The 13,443-nt window shown below is 49.7% G+C and overlaps 1 protein-coding gene across 1 annotated transcript in view; it reads left to right on the top strand.

Annotated features, from left to right (window-relative positions):
- The window catches only part of ABAT (4-aminobutyrate aminotransferase), a 96,904-nt gene that overhangs the window by 65,496 nt on the left and 17,965 nt on the right, over positions 1-13,443 (top strand). Inside the window, exons 6-8 of the mRNA XM_066382645.1 lie at positions 1,319-1,368; positions 12,336-12,416; positions 13,052-13,144. Coding sequence (XP_066238742.1) covers positions 1,319-1,368; positions 12,336-12,416; positions 13,052-13,144 — 224 coding nt within the window. The remainder of the gene's footprint in view (positions 1-1,318; positions 1,369-12,335; positions 12,417-13,051; positions 13,145-13,443) is intronic.

Raw genomic sequence — 13,443 nt, 5'->3', positions numbered from 1 at the left:
TCCCTTGGTGCCCCCACCACTCCTCCAGTCCCTGTTCCCTGCAGCAGGCAGAGTGAAACCACTGAGCTTTTCACATCTGTTCACTGTGCTTCCACGGTGGAGGAATTCTCCCTGGGTGAGCTGGGAGACAGGCCTTTCACCATAGTGCTGAAAAATGTCCTTTCAAAGTGAATGCATTTAAGTTAAAAAGTGAATCGATTGAAATAAAATAAGTACAAGCTATATGTGATAAAACTTGAGACTTGAAGACTAAGAGTTTTTCTCCAAGTTCTACTTCCCACTCCAAAATTCATTGATGGGTCTTTTCTCACATACGACAGTTGGGTTCTTGCCCTGTCGCTGAATCTGGATTATTCATTTCTTCAACTACTCTCTATTAAGCTGAACACTTGCCAATGCCTCCTACAAACTTGGCCTTCCTGCAGAAGTTGTTGCCAGGATTCACAATAATGAACAGAAAGCCTCCTGCACATAGTAGATGCTCAATAAATGGAAGTTAAGGCTTTGAACCCAGGACATCTGGCTCCAGTGCTGTGCAGTCCTGCTTACACCTCCCCACTTTACAATAAAAGCTTCCATATATTGAGCATCTACTAAGTGCAGGAGGCTTTCACTTCCTCGTTGCTGACCCTGGTAACCACTCATCTGCTGTTAATGGACTGTAGGTTGCTTTCAAGTCTAGAGTGGTACAATTAAGTTATATGTCCATTGGTCTTTACACACACGTGTAGGATAAATTCACAGAAGAATGATCTTAAATTTTAAAATCAAAGGGTATCTTAAAATTTGTCATAGAATGTCAGGCCCGGGTGGACAGTGAATGCAGCGGGACTCTGGGAATAAGCAGATGTGTGAATGCAGCACTGGATGGCTAATCACACGTTGCAGGTTGAACCACACTCTCGCTCAGTTCCTGAGCAAACATGTCCTGCAAGTTGACTCAGTCTGTAGGCCCTGGGGGGGAAAGCGAGGACCACGCTTGTGATTCATCATGCTGGCCTGGGAAACCACTTCCAGCCCTTCAAGTTCACTTTTACCTGCACTCTCGTCCTCTTCTGTTTGTCTAGTTCTGTGGGTCTCAGACTTGAACCCCAGAATCACCTAGAGAAGTTGTTGAAGGATTTCTGGGCCACAGCCTGAGAGATTCTGAGTCAGGGGGTCTGGGTGGGCCTGGGAATGGGTCTTTTTGTCTGCAAAGGATAAAAAGATCCTTTGGCATTAGAAGAGGTTGGAAAGGAGGGGAGGGGCAGATAATGGCAGACGGGCATGGGTACCCTCAGATGTGATGTTGGTCTCTAACCATATTCCCCATCACCAGGGTACAGCCATCCTGCGCTCATGAAACTCGTCCAACAGCCTCAAAATGCGGTAAGTCCCCACGTTCTACAGGGTAAAGACCTAATGTGTTCATGGAAATTCAGAGGATCCCTGGGGCACCTTTGGAAACAGACCATTCATTCATTCTAGAAATGTCTACTAAGCACATACTATGCTCTAGGCCAGGGGTCCCCAAACTTTTTACACAGGGGGCCAGTTCACTGTCCCTCAGACCGTTGGAAGGCCGCCACATACAGTTCTCTTCTCACTGACCACCAATGAAAGAGGTGCCCCTTCCGGAAGTGCGGCGGGGGGTGGGGGGGTGGATAAATGGCCTCAGGAGGCTGCATGTGGCCCACGGGCCGTAGTTTGGGGACGCCTGCTCTAGGCCCTTGGAATACCTTGGTGAGCAAAATGCAGCATCCCACTCCCATGGAGACAGCCAATTAACTTAATTCTCTACATGGAAGTAGAGAGTTGCAATCATATTAAGTGCTACAGAGTGTGGTAAGCAGTGCTGTGTGGGCACAAAACAATGATAATGATAATAATGATTAACGATAATTAGTGTAATATGTATCGTAACCCTCCTCCTATCTGCAGTTTCACTTTCCAGAGTTCCAGTTACCCACGGACAGTGGGTAAAAATATTAAATGAGAAATCCCAGGAATAAACAATACATTAGTTTTATAACATTTTCTTAAATTTTTTGAGAAAGAGAAAGGGAGGGAGAGGGTGAGAAGCATCAACTCATAGTTGTTTTCACCTTAGTTGTACATTGAGCTTCTCGTATGTGCCTTGACCGGGGCCATGTCAATGTCCCCTTGCTTAAGCCGGCAACCTCGGATGTTTCATGCCAGCAAACTTTGGGCTCAAGCTGGCGAGCTTCAGAATCGTGTGGACCATTCCCCTGCTCAAGCCAGTGACCTCTCAAGCCCACACTCAGAGCTAGTGACCTCACAAGCCCACGCTCAGAGCCAGCGACCTCTCAAGCCCACGCTCAGAGACAGAGACCTCACAAGCCCACGCTCAGAGCCAGCGACCTCACAAGCCCACGCTCAGAGCCAGCGACCTCACAAGCCCACGCTCAGAGCCAGCGACCTCACAAGCCCACGCTCAGAGCCAGCGACCTCACAAGCCCACGCTCAGAGCCAGTGACCTAGCCTTCTGGGTCGACGGCTTATCCACTGTGCCACCACTGGGCAGGCGCAATTTCTAAGTTTTAAATTGGGCATCATTCTGAGTTATGTGATGAAATCTCACACCGGGATGTGAGTGCCCCTTTGTCCCGCGTGCCCCTGCTGTAGATACTCCTTGCCCAGTAGTCACTTAGTGGTCATCTAGGTCATCAGATTGACTGTTGAGGAATCAGTGCACATGTTCAAGTCACCCATATGTTCCTTAGTAATGCCACATCAACATAACTTTTATTACAGTATTTGTTATAATTGTTCTATTTTATTAGTATATACTTGTAGTTATCATTGTCAATCTCTTGCTGCGCCTAGTTTACAAATGAAATTTTACCATAAGTACGTATGTATAGAGAAAAGCATGTATAGTGTTCAGTACTGTTTGCAGTCTCAGGCATCACTTGGGGTCTTGGAACATAGACCCCCTGATAAAAGGGGACAACTGTATCAACACTGTATCTGACACTTCACAGCTCTACTACTGAGGAGTCTATGACACAGGTACAGTTATAATCCCCTTTTACAGATGAGGAGACTGAGGCACAGAGAGATCCAAGGTCACACAGTAAATGATGCCTGAATAAAACCCACAGGAGCTGGGATGTCTGGGACGGAGGGGCTGGGGGTGAAGACAGGCTCCCAGGAGAGTGATGTTCGAGCTGAGATCTGAAGGAGGAGAAGGCACTAACGGGGAAGAGTGGTCAGGGACACAGAGCAGGCACGGAGCAGCGGCGATTCTGGGGAACCAAGGAGCAGAGAGAGCGGGAGGGAGCCAAGCAGGCCTGAGTGCATACGGCTTAGTTACAGGACAGACCAGGTTTCTCAGCCTCGGCACGGGGCACAGCTGGAGCCAGACCAGCCTCTGGTGGGGCACCCCTGGTCTCTGCCCACTTGATGCCAGGGGCACCCAGCCCCCCAAACTGTGAAAACTGAAAATGTCTGCAGACATTGTCAATGTCCCCTAGGGGGTAGAGTACACCCCCAGCCCCCGTGAAGAGCCGCACAGTGGAAGCCTTCTGTTCCTATCCCTGGCGCAGTGGGAAGCCTTGAACCATCACACTGGGTATAACACATGTGGTGACGTGGGGACATCCCAAGTGCACTGCTCAGTGAATCTGCCTGTGTAACCCAGTTTCTCAACTTTTTTTATTACTTCTTTAAGGGGTGTTTTTAGTCATTATTTTGCTTTTGTTGTCATTGTTGTTTGTATTTTTCCAAAGTGAGGAGCAGGGGGGAGGCAGACAGACTCCGCATGTGCCCGACCGGGATCCACCTGGCATGCTCACTAGGGCGCAATGATTGGCCCCTCTGGAGTGCTGCTCTGTTGTGGCCAGAGTCATTCTAGTGCCTAAGGCAGAGGCCATGGAGCTATCTTCAGTGCCTGGGCCTCCAATGGAGCCTTGGCTGAGGGAGGGGAAGAGAGAGACAGGGAGAAAGGAGAAGGGGAAATATGAAGAAGCAGATGGGCGCCTCTCCTGTGTGCCTTGGCCGGGAATCGAACCCGGGACTTCCATACGCCGGATTGATGCTCTACCACTGAGCCAACCAGCCAGGGCCTTTTTGTTTTTTGTTTTTTAATTGATTAGAGGGAGAGACAGAAAGGGAGGGAGGAGAGAAATGAGAAGTGTCAACTCACAGTTGCTTCACTTTAGTTGTTCATTGATTGCTGTCCCATATGTACCTTGACTGGGGTGCTCAATCCGAGCCAGTGACCCCTTGCTCAAGCCAGCGACCTTTGGCCACAAGCCAGTAACCTTGGGACCATGTCAATGATCCTGCACTCAAGCCAACATCCCACACTCAAGATAGCAAACCCACACTCAAGCCCAGGAGCCCACAGTCAAGCTGGTGACCTCGGAGTTTCAAACTGGGACCTTAGCATCCTGGGTCGATGCTCTATCCACTGCACCATCACTGGTCAGGCAATCATTACTTTCTCACTGGTTTTTGCAGATCAGGAACCTGGCAGGCTCAGCTGGACACCCTGCTTAGGGTCTCAGAAAGCTGAAATGAGCTCTTAGCTGGAGGCTGTGGGGGAGAATTTACGCTGGGGCTTATTCATGTTGTTAGCAGAATCCATTTCATTCCCATGGTTTCTATGTGATCCCTCCAACTTTACGCCAGCAACCCCGCCCGGCCCAATCCCTTGTTCTATCTTCTTTTACTGTATCTGCTTAACAAAGGGTTCATGTGGTTGCACTAGGCCCACCCAGAAAATCCAGAGTAATCTCCCTATCTGAACCAATTAGGAGCCTTAATTACATCTATATAGTCCCTTTTTCCCTATAACTTAGTCACAGTCCCAGGGCTGAGGGTGTGTCATCTTCTTGGGGGCCATATTATGTCTATAACACACCTATACGGTGTGGAAGGCACATATACTATATGCCGTATCAGGTATGGCATACGCTATGGTGATACCATGGAGCTATCTGTGCTCCTTACAGCACAGAATGTCATGTTTCCACGCCCCCTGAGAATTTACAAATGGTCCTCACTACATGCCCCGACCCCGTTACTAGTCCCCAGACCGCTCCCCTTATTCTAACAGCTTAGCTGCATTTCTCCTGGTGAGCCCTCAGTTTTCCAAGCTGGTTGTCATTTCCACTGCCCCTAACAATGTGTGTGTTGTGGTCACTCCACATCCTCACCAACACAGACTCTCATTGGGGGGGCGGGGGCTTCAGTAACTCAGAGAGTAACATATGTATCCGCACATGACAAACAGTGTGAGTCCTCCCCAAAATCTAAGAAAGGCGGGGGGGGGGGGGGGGCTGAGAGCCCAAGCCCGTGAGGAACCAGCTCCCAGCCCCATACTCGCTCTCCTTTCCCGGCACTGGAAGATAATAGAAAAGACCCACGTCTCCCTCTTTACAGAGGGGTGTGCCTTGCCTGGGCAGGGCTTGGGCACATTTCTCCCCGCGATAGTTGATGATAGTTGATGAGTTCTGACGCTGCAGTGGAGGACTCCTGAGGGCGGCTCGGGTGTGCAGGCTCCGCGGGGGTGTTTACATTCAAAGCCCGACTTTGTTTTGAAACCTTGTGCGGATCCCAGATGCCTCAGCAGTTGGTGCTGAAAAAAAATGTGTCAACAAACATGTCACACACTTTTGCAGTGTCATCTGCCTCGGGAGGCAGAATCGTCCCAACAACACGTGACTCCAAGGCGCAGGGATTCTGATTTTAGGGGATGCCCTGCCTCCACCTGTCCCTGCCAGGAACCGGGATGCCACCCTTCACCCCACTCCCACCCCTCCCGTCTCACCTCTCAGCCAGTCAGAACCAGTCTAGCTCTGCACCTTCCACCTGGGTTTCTCCCAACGGCCCCTCTCCTGCTCCCCCCTGCACGTCCACTCCCCTCTCCTCCAAATCCTCCTCCAGGCTGCCCTGTGCGTGGAACCCTTTCTTGGTACCCGCTGCCCTCAGCACGCATCCCAAACTCCTCCTGCTCCTTCAGCCTTATTTCTCAACCTTTGTTTACTTACCAGTGAGTGACTGAATACCTGTTCTGTGCTGGGATTGGATGGTGGGGTCACAGTCTAGAGGACAGCCTGGACCACAGTGTTGACTTTGTTCTGTAGAGGTCTGATGTGGGGCAGAGTGACATGACAGGCACAGCCTCAGGGAGATGGCAGCTGGTTGCCATAAGCTCAGTGGATACACCCGGGGCATCAGGCCGGGGGGCCAGCGGTTGACATCTGGATTCTTGGCTGGAGATATGCTCAGTTGGTGGTTATGGCATTTCACCTGCCCTGGGCAGGTTCCTGCCAAGTCATTGAACTCCTGAAAAAGGGCTTAGCAGCCCTTTGTACCCCAATCACGTGACCCTGAAACTCCCACGTAATTAACCTCATGTGGATGGGGGAAAAACGACGCCGTCTTCTGGAGCCAATATCTGCGTTCCAGTTACAATTTCTTACGTTGCCTGGGCCACCTCATTACAATGCCCACAAGTTATGCCGTGATTCCTGGGCACTGCACCTGCACCTTCACACTGTGCCTGCCACCCAGGACACCTGGGATGGACACAGGGCAGCAGGCCTGGTCAGGTAGGACACGTGCCATCCCTGTGACTCCAAGCTTCTCCTCTTGTGTGACTCTGTCCTTCAAGACTGAGCTGCCTCCTCTGTGTGCTGGGTCATCTCACTGGCTCCTCACAAGCTCCTAGGGAGGGGTTCCTAGTCTGGAAGATGAAGACCTTGAAGTCCAGAGAGGTTAAGTAACTTGGCTTAGGTCACACAGCCACTTAACCAAAGCCCGTTCTCTTCACACTGCACATTAGGGCTGCTGAGTCTGACAGCAGGGTTCCAGAAACCTGTCTGTCCTCATGTGATTCTGCCACCCAATGTCCCAGATAGCGTCTGTTCCTTATGTCACGCTTTGTCAAACAAGAACATCACCCACACATCTTCCCTGGGCCCAGATAGGCAGTCAAGCTGCCCGCCAGCCGGCCAGCAATGTGAGCTGCTTCCACCCCTGCCAATGATGGCGGTTCACTTCTGTCTACCCTTACCTTATGATGGCCTTGATTTCTCAGGAGCCCCACTCAGATCAAAGCCAAAGGAAATGCCCCTTGAAGGCCCCAACAGAAGCCCAGGGCCCCAGGTTACACCAAGCCAGCCCATACCCACCTTCAGCACAGTCAGGTAGAGGCTGCGGCAGTGTCTGGCAGAGGATGGAATCCAAAATCAGCAAACCTGGGTTTGAATCATGGTTCTTCCCCTTCCTGTACGTGTGACGAGGGGCAAGTTGCTTGGCCTCTATTATCTTCACTTTCCCCAACTCTATAATGAGAAGGGTTAACTTCCCTAACTTATCCTAGTTCGGAGTGTGAACTCGCCACCATGTCTCGCAGTCAGAGCCCAGCTCTCAAGCCACCGGGAGGCTGACTTCTGGGGCCCCCTCCCCCTCGGTTTCCCCCTATGCCCTGATGCCACTGCTCAAGTTTGCACTGAGGTAATTACACTAATTGTGTCCAAGAGAGAGCGTTACCCAAGAAGTCTCCAGATACCGGACTCAGCCACTCTTTTCCCTTTTTTTTTTTTTTTCTGAAGCTGGAAACAGGGAGGCAGTCAGACAGACTCCCGCATGCGCCCGACCGGGATCCACCCGGCACGCCCACCAGGAGGTGATGCTCTGCCCACTAGGGGGCGATGCTCTGCCCATCCAGGGCGTCACTCTGTCGCGACCAGAGCCACTCTAGCGCCTGGGGCAGAGGCCAAGGAGCCATCCCCAGCGCCCGGGCCATCTTTTGCTCCAATGGAGCCTCGGCTGCGGGAGGGGCAGAGAGACAAAGAGGAAGGAGAGGTGGAGGGGTGGAGAAGCAGATGGGCTCCTCTCCTGTGTGCCCTGGCCGGGAATGGAACCCGGGACTTCCGCACGCCAGGCCGATGCTCCACCACTGAGCCAACCAGCCAGGGCCTCTTTTCCCTTTTTTTAATTATATATTTTATCGAGACTAATTTCAGATTTACAGACAAGTTATAAAGACGGTTCCCATCAACCTTTCACCCAGTTCTCCCCAGTGGAAGCACCTCGCCTATCCATGGTGCCCTTGTCAAAACTAAGAAGTTATCATTGGTGCATTATGTCCTACAGACTACTCGGATTTCCCCAGGTTCCCCAGTAATGTCCATTTTTTCTGTTCCAGGATCCAACCCAGGATGCCACATTGCATTTAGTACAATCCCTTCTTCTTTTTATTGTTTGTTTGTTTTACAAAAGAGAGAGATGGACAGACAGGAAGGGAGAGAGATGAGAAGCATCCACTCGTAGTTGCAGCACTTTTAGTTGTTCATTGATTGCTTTTCCTCTTGTGTGACTCTGTCCTTCAAGACTGAGCTGCCTCCTCTGTGTGCTGGGTCATCTCACTGGCTCCTCACAAGCTCATATGTGCCTTTGACCAGGGGGCTCCAGCTGAATCAGTGATCCCTAGCTCAAACTAATGACCTTGGGCTTCAAGCCAGCATCCATGGGGTCATGTCTGTGAGCCCGTGCTCAAGCCAGCAACCTTGGGGTTTCAAACCTGGGTCCTCGGCATCCCAGGTCAACACTGTATCCCCGGCACCACCACCGGTCAGGCCAATTCTTTTTTCTAACCCAAACCCAATTCTTGGTGATCTCTGTTTATCCACTGTGCAGACCCTGCCCAGAACCTTCCCCATCCTGAGAGGGGGACCATCTGGACCTCGAAGGACGGGATGACTCTGCTTTTTTTACATCTGTGTCTTTTCCATAATGGTGGACACATGTCATTGTACATTTGTCACAACCCATAAAATGTACAGCACCAAGAGTGAACCCTGATGTAAAATCGTAACATATTAAAACACAGTTTTACTAGCTACAGAACATCACCGTGACTTAGTTTACATAACCTGTTTGCATTTAGAGAGTTTCTCCTTTTTGATGTTCTAAATAGCGCCACACGAATAATTCAGGGTGCAGGCTTCGTCCACATTTGAAATCGTTATCTTTAGAGGAGGCCTAGAAATGAGATCCCTGGGTCAGAGTATAAAATATTATAAGGCTCTTAACACACAATGACACCTCTTGTGGTTGAAACTTATACCCTGATTGTGTCCTTCCAGAATTGGACATTATCTTTTTCTTCCCTTTAGGAAAGTATTTGAGATCAAGCCGGTGGGGAGATTTGGGACCACTGGCCCTGTTTGGGTCTCGAACCCTGTTGCGTAGACAGCTAGCAACCAGGCCTGTGTTTTGAAGCCAGCAAAAGCAGAGGCTGCTGTTCAAGAATGCAGCTGCATTAGTGTGTGACCATCCCTCGGCCAGAGATTGTTTTATGAAAATTTTGGCCAGCATTTTAAAGTGGGGATATTTCCTATTAAAATTTGCGTCTCTCTTCCCTTTGGAGATCTGGAGGCTCTGGTCCTTCGACCTGTGTCCCTGCTCTGCAGTCACAGGGCAGGGCTGACCTGCCCTCGGACAAAAGTTCTTCTTAGTAACCACCGTGCCGCCTCGCTTCCCGAGTTTCAAAAGTGAGTCTGTTTAGCATCAGGCTTGCACTGTTGATTTCCTTGCCGAGGGAAATACTTCTCTGGACCCACATCTATCAAAATTGGGGGGGGGGGGGGGAGGCAGGGATCAACAAAGAGAGCCAAGTAATTTTCTAACATTGCTTTCCCATGCTCAGCCGATCCTGTTTATTTAGCCTGCTCTCAGCCCTGTTCAATTTAGAAATTCTAGAGCTGCCGCCACCTTGTAGGTCTTTTTTCCATGCTTAATTAAAAGTATAATTTTCATGCAGTAAAATCCATTCTCTGTAGTATATAGTTGTGTTAGTTTTGTCAGATGCATAGTCATACCATCCCTGTCAAAATTCAGACCCATTTGCACACCCATGTTCCTAACAGCACTATTTATAAGACTCAAAGAATGGAAGCAGCCTAGTGTCCAATGACAGATGCGTGAATAAACAAAACATGGCCTATCTATTCAATGGACTATTACTCAGCCTTAAAAAATAAGGAAGAAAATTCTATCACGTGCTACAACAAGGATGAAGCTAAAAGTGAAGTAAGCCAGACACAGAAGGACAAATACTGTATGATTCCATTTAAACGAGGCCTCTAGAACTGTCAGATTCACAGAGACAGGAAAGTAAAATAGCCTTTGCCCAGGACTGGGGGAGGGGGAACAGGGAGTCGTGTCTTATGGATACAGATGTTTGGGTTTGCGAGGGAAAATAGTTCTGGAGATGGATGGTGGTGGTGGTTTCACAACAACGTGAATATACTTAACACTACTGAACTGTACCCTTAGAAATGGTTAAGATGTAAATTTCATGTTGTGGTTTTTACCATATTTTTTTAAATCCAGACACGGTACAATTCATCACCCCAAATATTCTCCAAAGCCTGTTTTCTGTCCCCATAGTTTCTCCTCTTCCAGAATGTCATAGAAATGGAACTATGCTGTGTGTACCCCTTTGATTCCGGCTTCTGCCACCCAGCACCGAGACTCTGGGATTCTTTTTTTTTTTTTTTTTTTTTTTTTAAAGAGAGAGGGATGGATAGGGACAGACAGACAGGAACACAGAGAGATGAGAAGCATCAATCATCAGTTTTTCATTGCAACACCTTAGTTGTTCATTGATTGCTTTCTCCTATGTGCCTTGAGCCTTTAGCAGACCGAGTAACCCCTTGCTTAAGCCAGCGACCTTGGGTCCAAGCTGGTGAGCTTTGCTCAAACCAGATGAGCCTGTGCTCAAGCTGGCGACTTCAGGGTCTCAAACCTGGGTCTTCCGTATCCCAGTCTGACGCTCTAGCCACTGCGCCACCGCCTGATCAGGCTTTGAGATTCTTCTATGGCAGGGGTCGGGAAGCTTTTTGGCTGAGAGAGCCATGAATGCCACATATTTTAAAATATAATTCTGTGAGAGCCATACAATGACCCGTGTACATTACGCATTATCCAATAAAAATTTGGTGTTGTCCCGGAGGACAGCTGTGATTGGCTCCAGCCACCCGCAACCATGAACATGAGCGGTAGGAAATGAACGGATTGTAATACATGAGAATGTTTTATATTTTTAATGTTATTATTTTTTTATTAAAGATTTGTCTGTGAGCCAGATGCAGCCATCAAAAGAGCCACATCTGGCTCGCGAGCCATAGGTTCCCAACCCCTGCTCTATGGCTTTCTTGCCCCTGCACATGTCAGTGTAGCATTTATCTTGATTGCTGAGTGGTGTTCCATGATTTGATGTGCCACATTTTATTTATCCCTTCCTTGGGAAGGGACATTTGGATTGTTTCCAGGTCTGGGCAAACAAACACAGAAGCCATTATAAACTTCCATATGCGCTCACACCTCTGTATGGACGTATGCTTTCATTTCCTTTAGATCAGTGGTCCCCAACCCCCGGGCCGTGGACCAGTACTAGTCCGTGGGCCATTTGGTACCGGTCTGCAGAGAAAGAATAAATAACTTACATTATATTCGTTTTATTTATATTTAAGTTTGAACGATGTTTATTTTTTTAAATGACCAGATTCCCTCTGTTACATCTGTCTAAGACTCACTCTTGACGCTTGTCTCGGTCACGTGATACATTTATCCGTCCCACCCTAAAGGCTGGTCCGTGAAAATATTTTCTGACATTAAACTGGTCCGTGGCCCAAAAAAGGTTGGGGACCACTGCTTTAGGTGAACTCCCAGGTGCAGCATTACTGGGCGATAGGGTGTGTGTGTGTTTAACATTATAAGAAACTGCCAGACTGCCTTCAAAAGTTGTCACACCATGTTACCTTCCCACCAGCTGTGTATGAGAGTTCTAGGTTCCCGACATCCTCATCACTACTGGTTACTGTCTATTATTTTAATTTTTAGCCATTCTGACGGATTTTTTTAAATGATAGATTCACAGGAAATTTCAAAAAAAAAAAAAAGAGTACAAAGAGTTCCTACAACATACCCTTCACCAGTTTCCCCACAAGGTAGCAGCTTGTGTAATTATAGTGCTGCATCACAACCAAGAAATGGGCACTTCTTTATGAAACCCAGAGCAAGTTTAGTGGATGTCTCTAAAAATATGGGGAAATCCATTGATTTAGCACCGACAGCACCATCAGCGGTTTGGACCCCATCCCGTGAGCAGCGGGGTTGGTGGGCAGGGAGCCGGTCAGGCCGGAGAATCACTGTGGTCTCGGACCCCATCCCGTGAGCAGCGGGGTTGGTGGGCAGGGAGCTGGTCAGGCCGGAGAATCACTGTGGTCTCGGACCCCATCCCGTGAGCAGCGGGGTTGGTGGGCAGGGAGCCGGTCAGGCCGGAGAATCACTGTGGTCTCTGGGCCTCTCTGCAGAGCACCTTCATCAACAGACCTGCCCTGGGCATCCTGCCTCCCGAGAACTTCGTGGAGAGGCTGCGGGAGTCCTTGCTCTCGGTGAGTGGTGAGTGCGTGGGAGCACCCCCTGCGGCCGGGACCCGCCCCACCTTCTGCCTCACGTCCCCACCCCTGCTGGGGAGGCAGTGCTGATCCTGGGGGGGAGGGGGACACAGCAGGGGAAGGAAAGGCTTGAGCTCCAGAATGATTAGGATGGGGTGTTTCTACTGCAGTCTTGCTCTTATTGCTGTTCCTTTCACAAAGTGTATTTTTACTCTTCCTTTTGAAGCAAAGAAGGGACACCTTCTGTGCAGGACAAAGGGAACTCAGGAAAGACTAGTATTTGCCCATGACAGGAGGTTTGTGTGACATTCAACCCCCCTCCACGACTATTCAATTCATTCAGAACTTCGACTTCTCACCTGCTAAATGTGGGGGTCTCCAGGGGTGGCAGTTGTGTCAGGAGGGATAGACCAGGCTCTTCTTTGTCCTTTTTCCTCCCTGGCTTCCAGCCTGAGCTTCTCCACAGCCCCAGAAGCACCCGAGTCCACTCCCCGAGGCCGACTGCTTCTGGGATGCTCCTGGTTCTCCCCCAGCCTCCCTCTGCCCCCTCCCCGCACCCCCCTTCCCGCCCCCGCGGCTGGGGGAGGGGAGCCGAGATGGAGCTGAGCCCACAGCTGTTTCTCTGCCTGCAGGTGGCTCCCAAAGGGATGTCTCAGATCATTACGATGGCCTGCGGCTCCTGCTCCAATGAAAACGCCTTCAAGACCATCTTCATGTGGTACCGGGTAAGGTTGGAGGCGCGAACACATACACAGGCTCCCCGGCACCCAGCCCCGCGTTCACCCCTTGTCTTACTGTTCATCTCAGGTATCGGACATCAGTGACCACACTCAAAATCCAGATAGAGGCACCACCTGGACAGGGGGTTCCAAACATCTCGGGGGGGAATGGTGCAAAGAGCCAAGGCTTTGGCACCAAACTTACCCCATGTAATTACACTATTTTACTTGGCATAAGCTATACCATCTCGGCAGGTCTTAGTTGTTGCTAATAGGAAAGTAATGCACCTTCTATATTCATCTAT

This window comes from Saccopteryx leptura, chromosome 4, assembly GCF_036850995.1.
Source record: "Saccopteryx leptura isolate mSacLep1 chromosome 4, mSacLep1_pri_phased_curated, whole genome shotgun sequence".
In the NCBI taxonomy this organism is placed as follows: Eukaryota; Metazoa; Chordata; class Mammalia; order Chiroptera; family Emballonuridae; genus Saccopteryx; species Saccopteryx leptura.
This window is presented reverse-complemented; position numbering and strand designations above follow the sequence as displayed.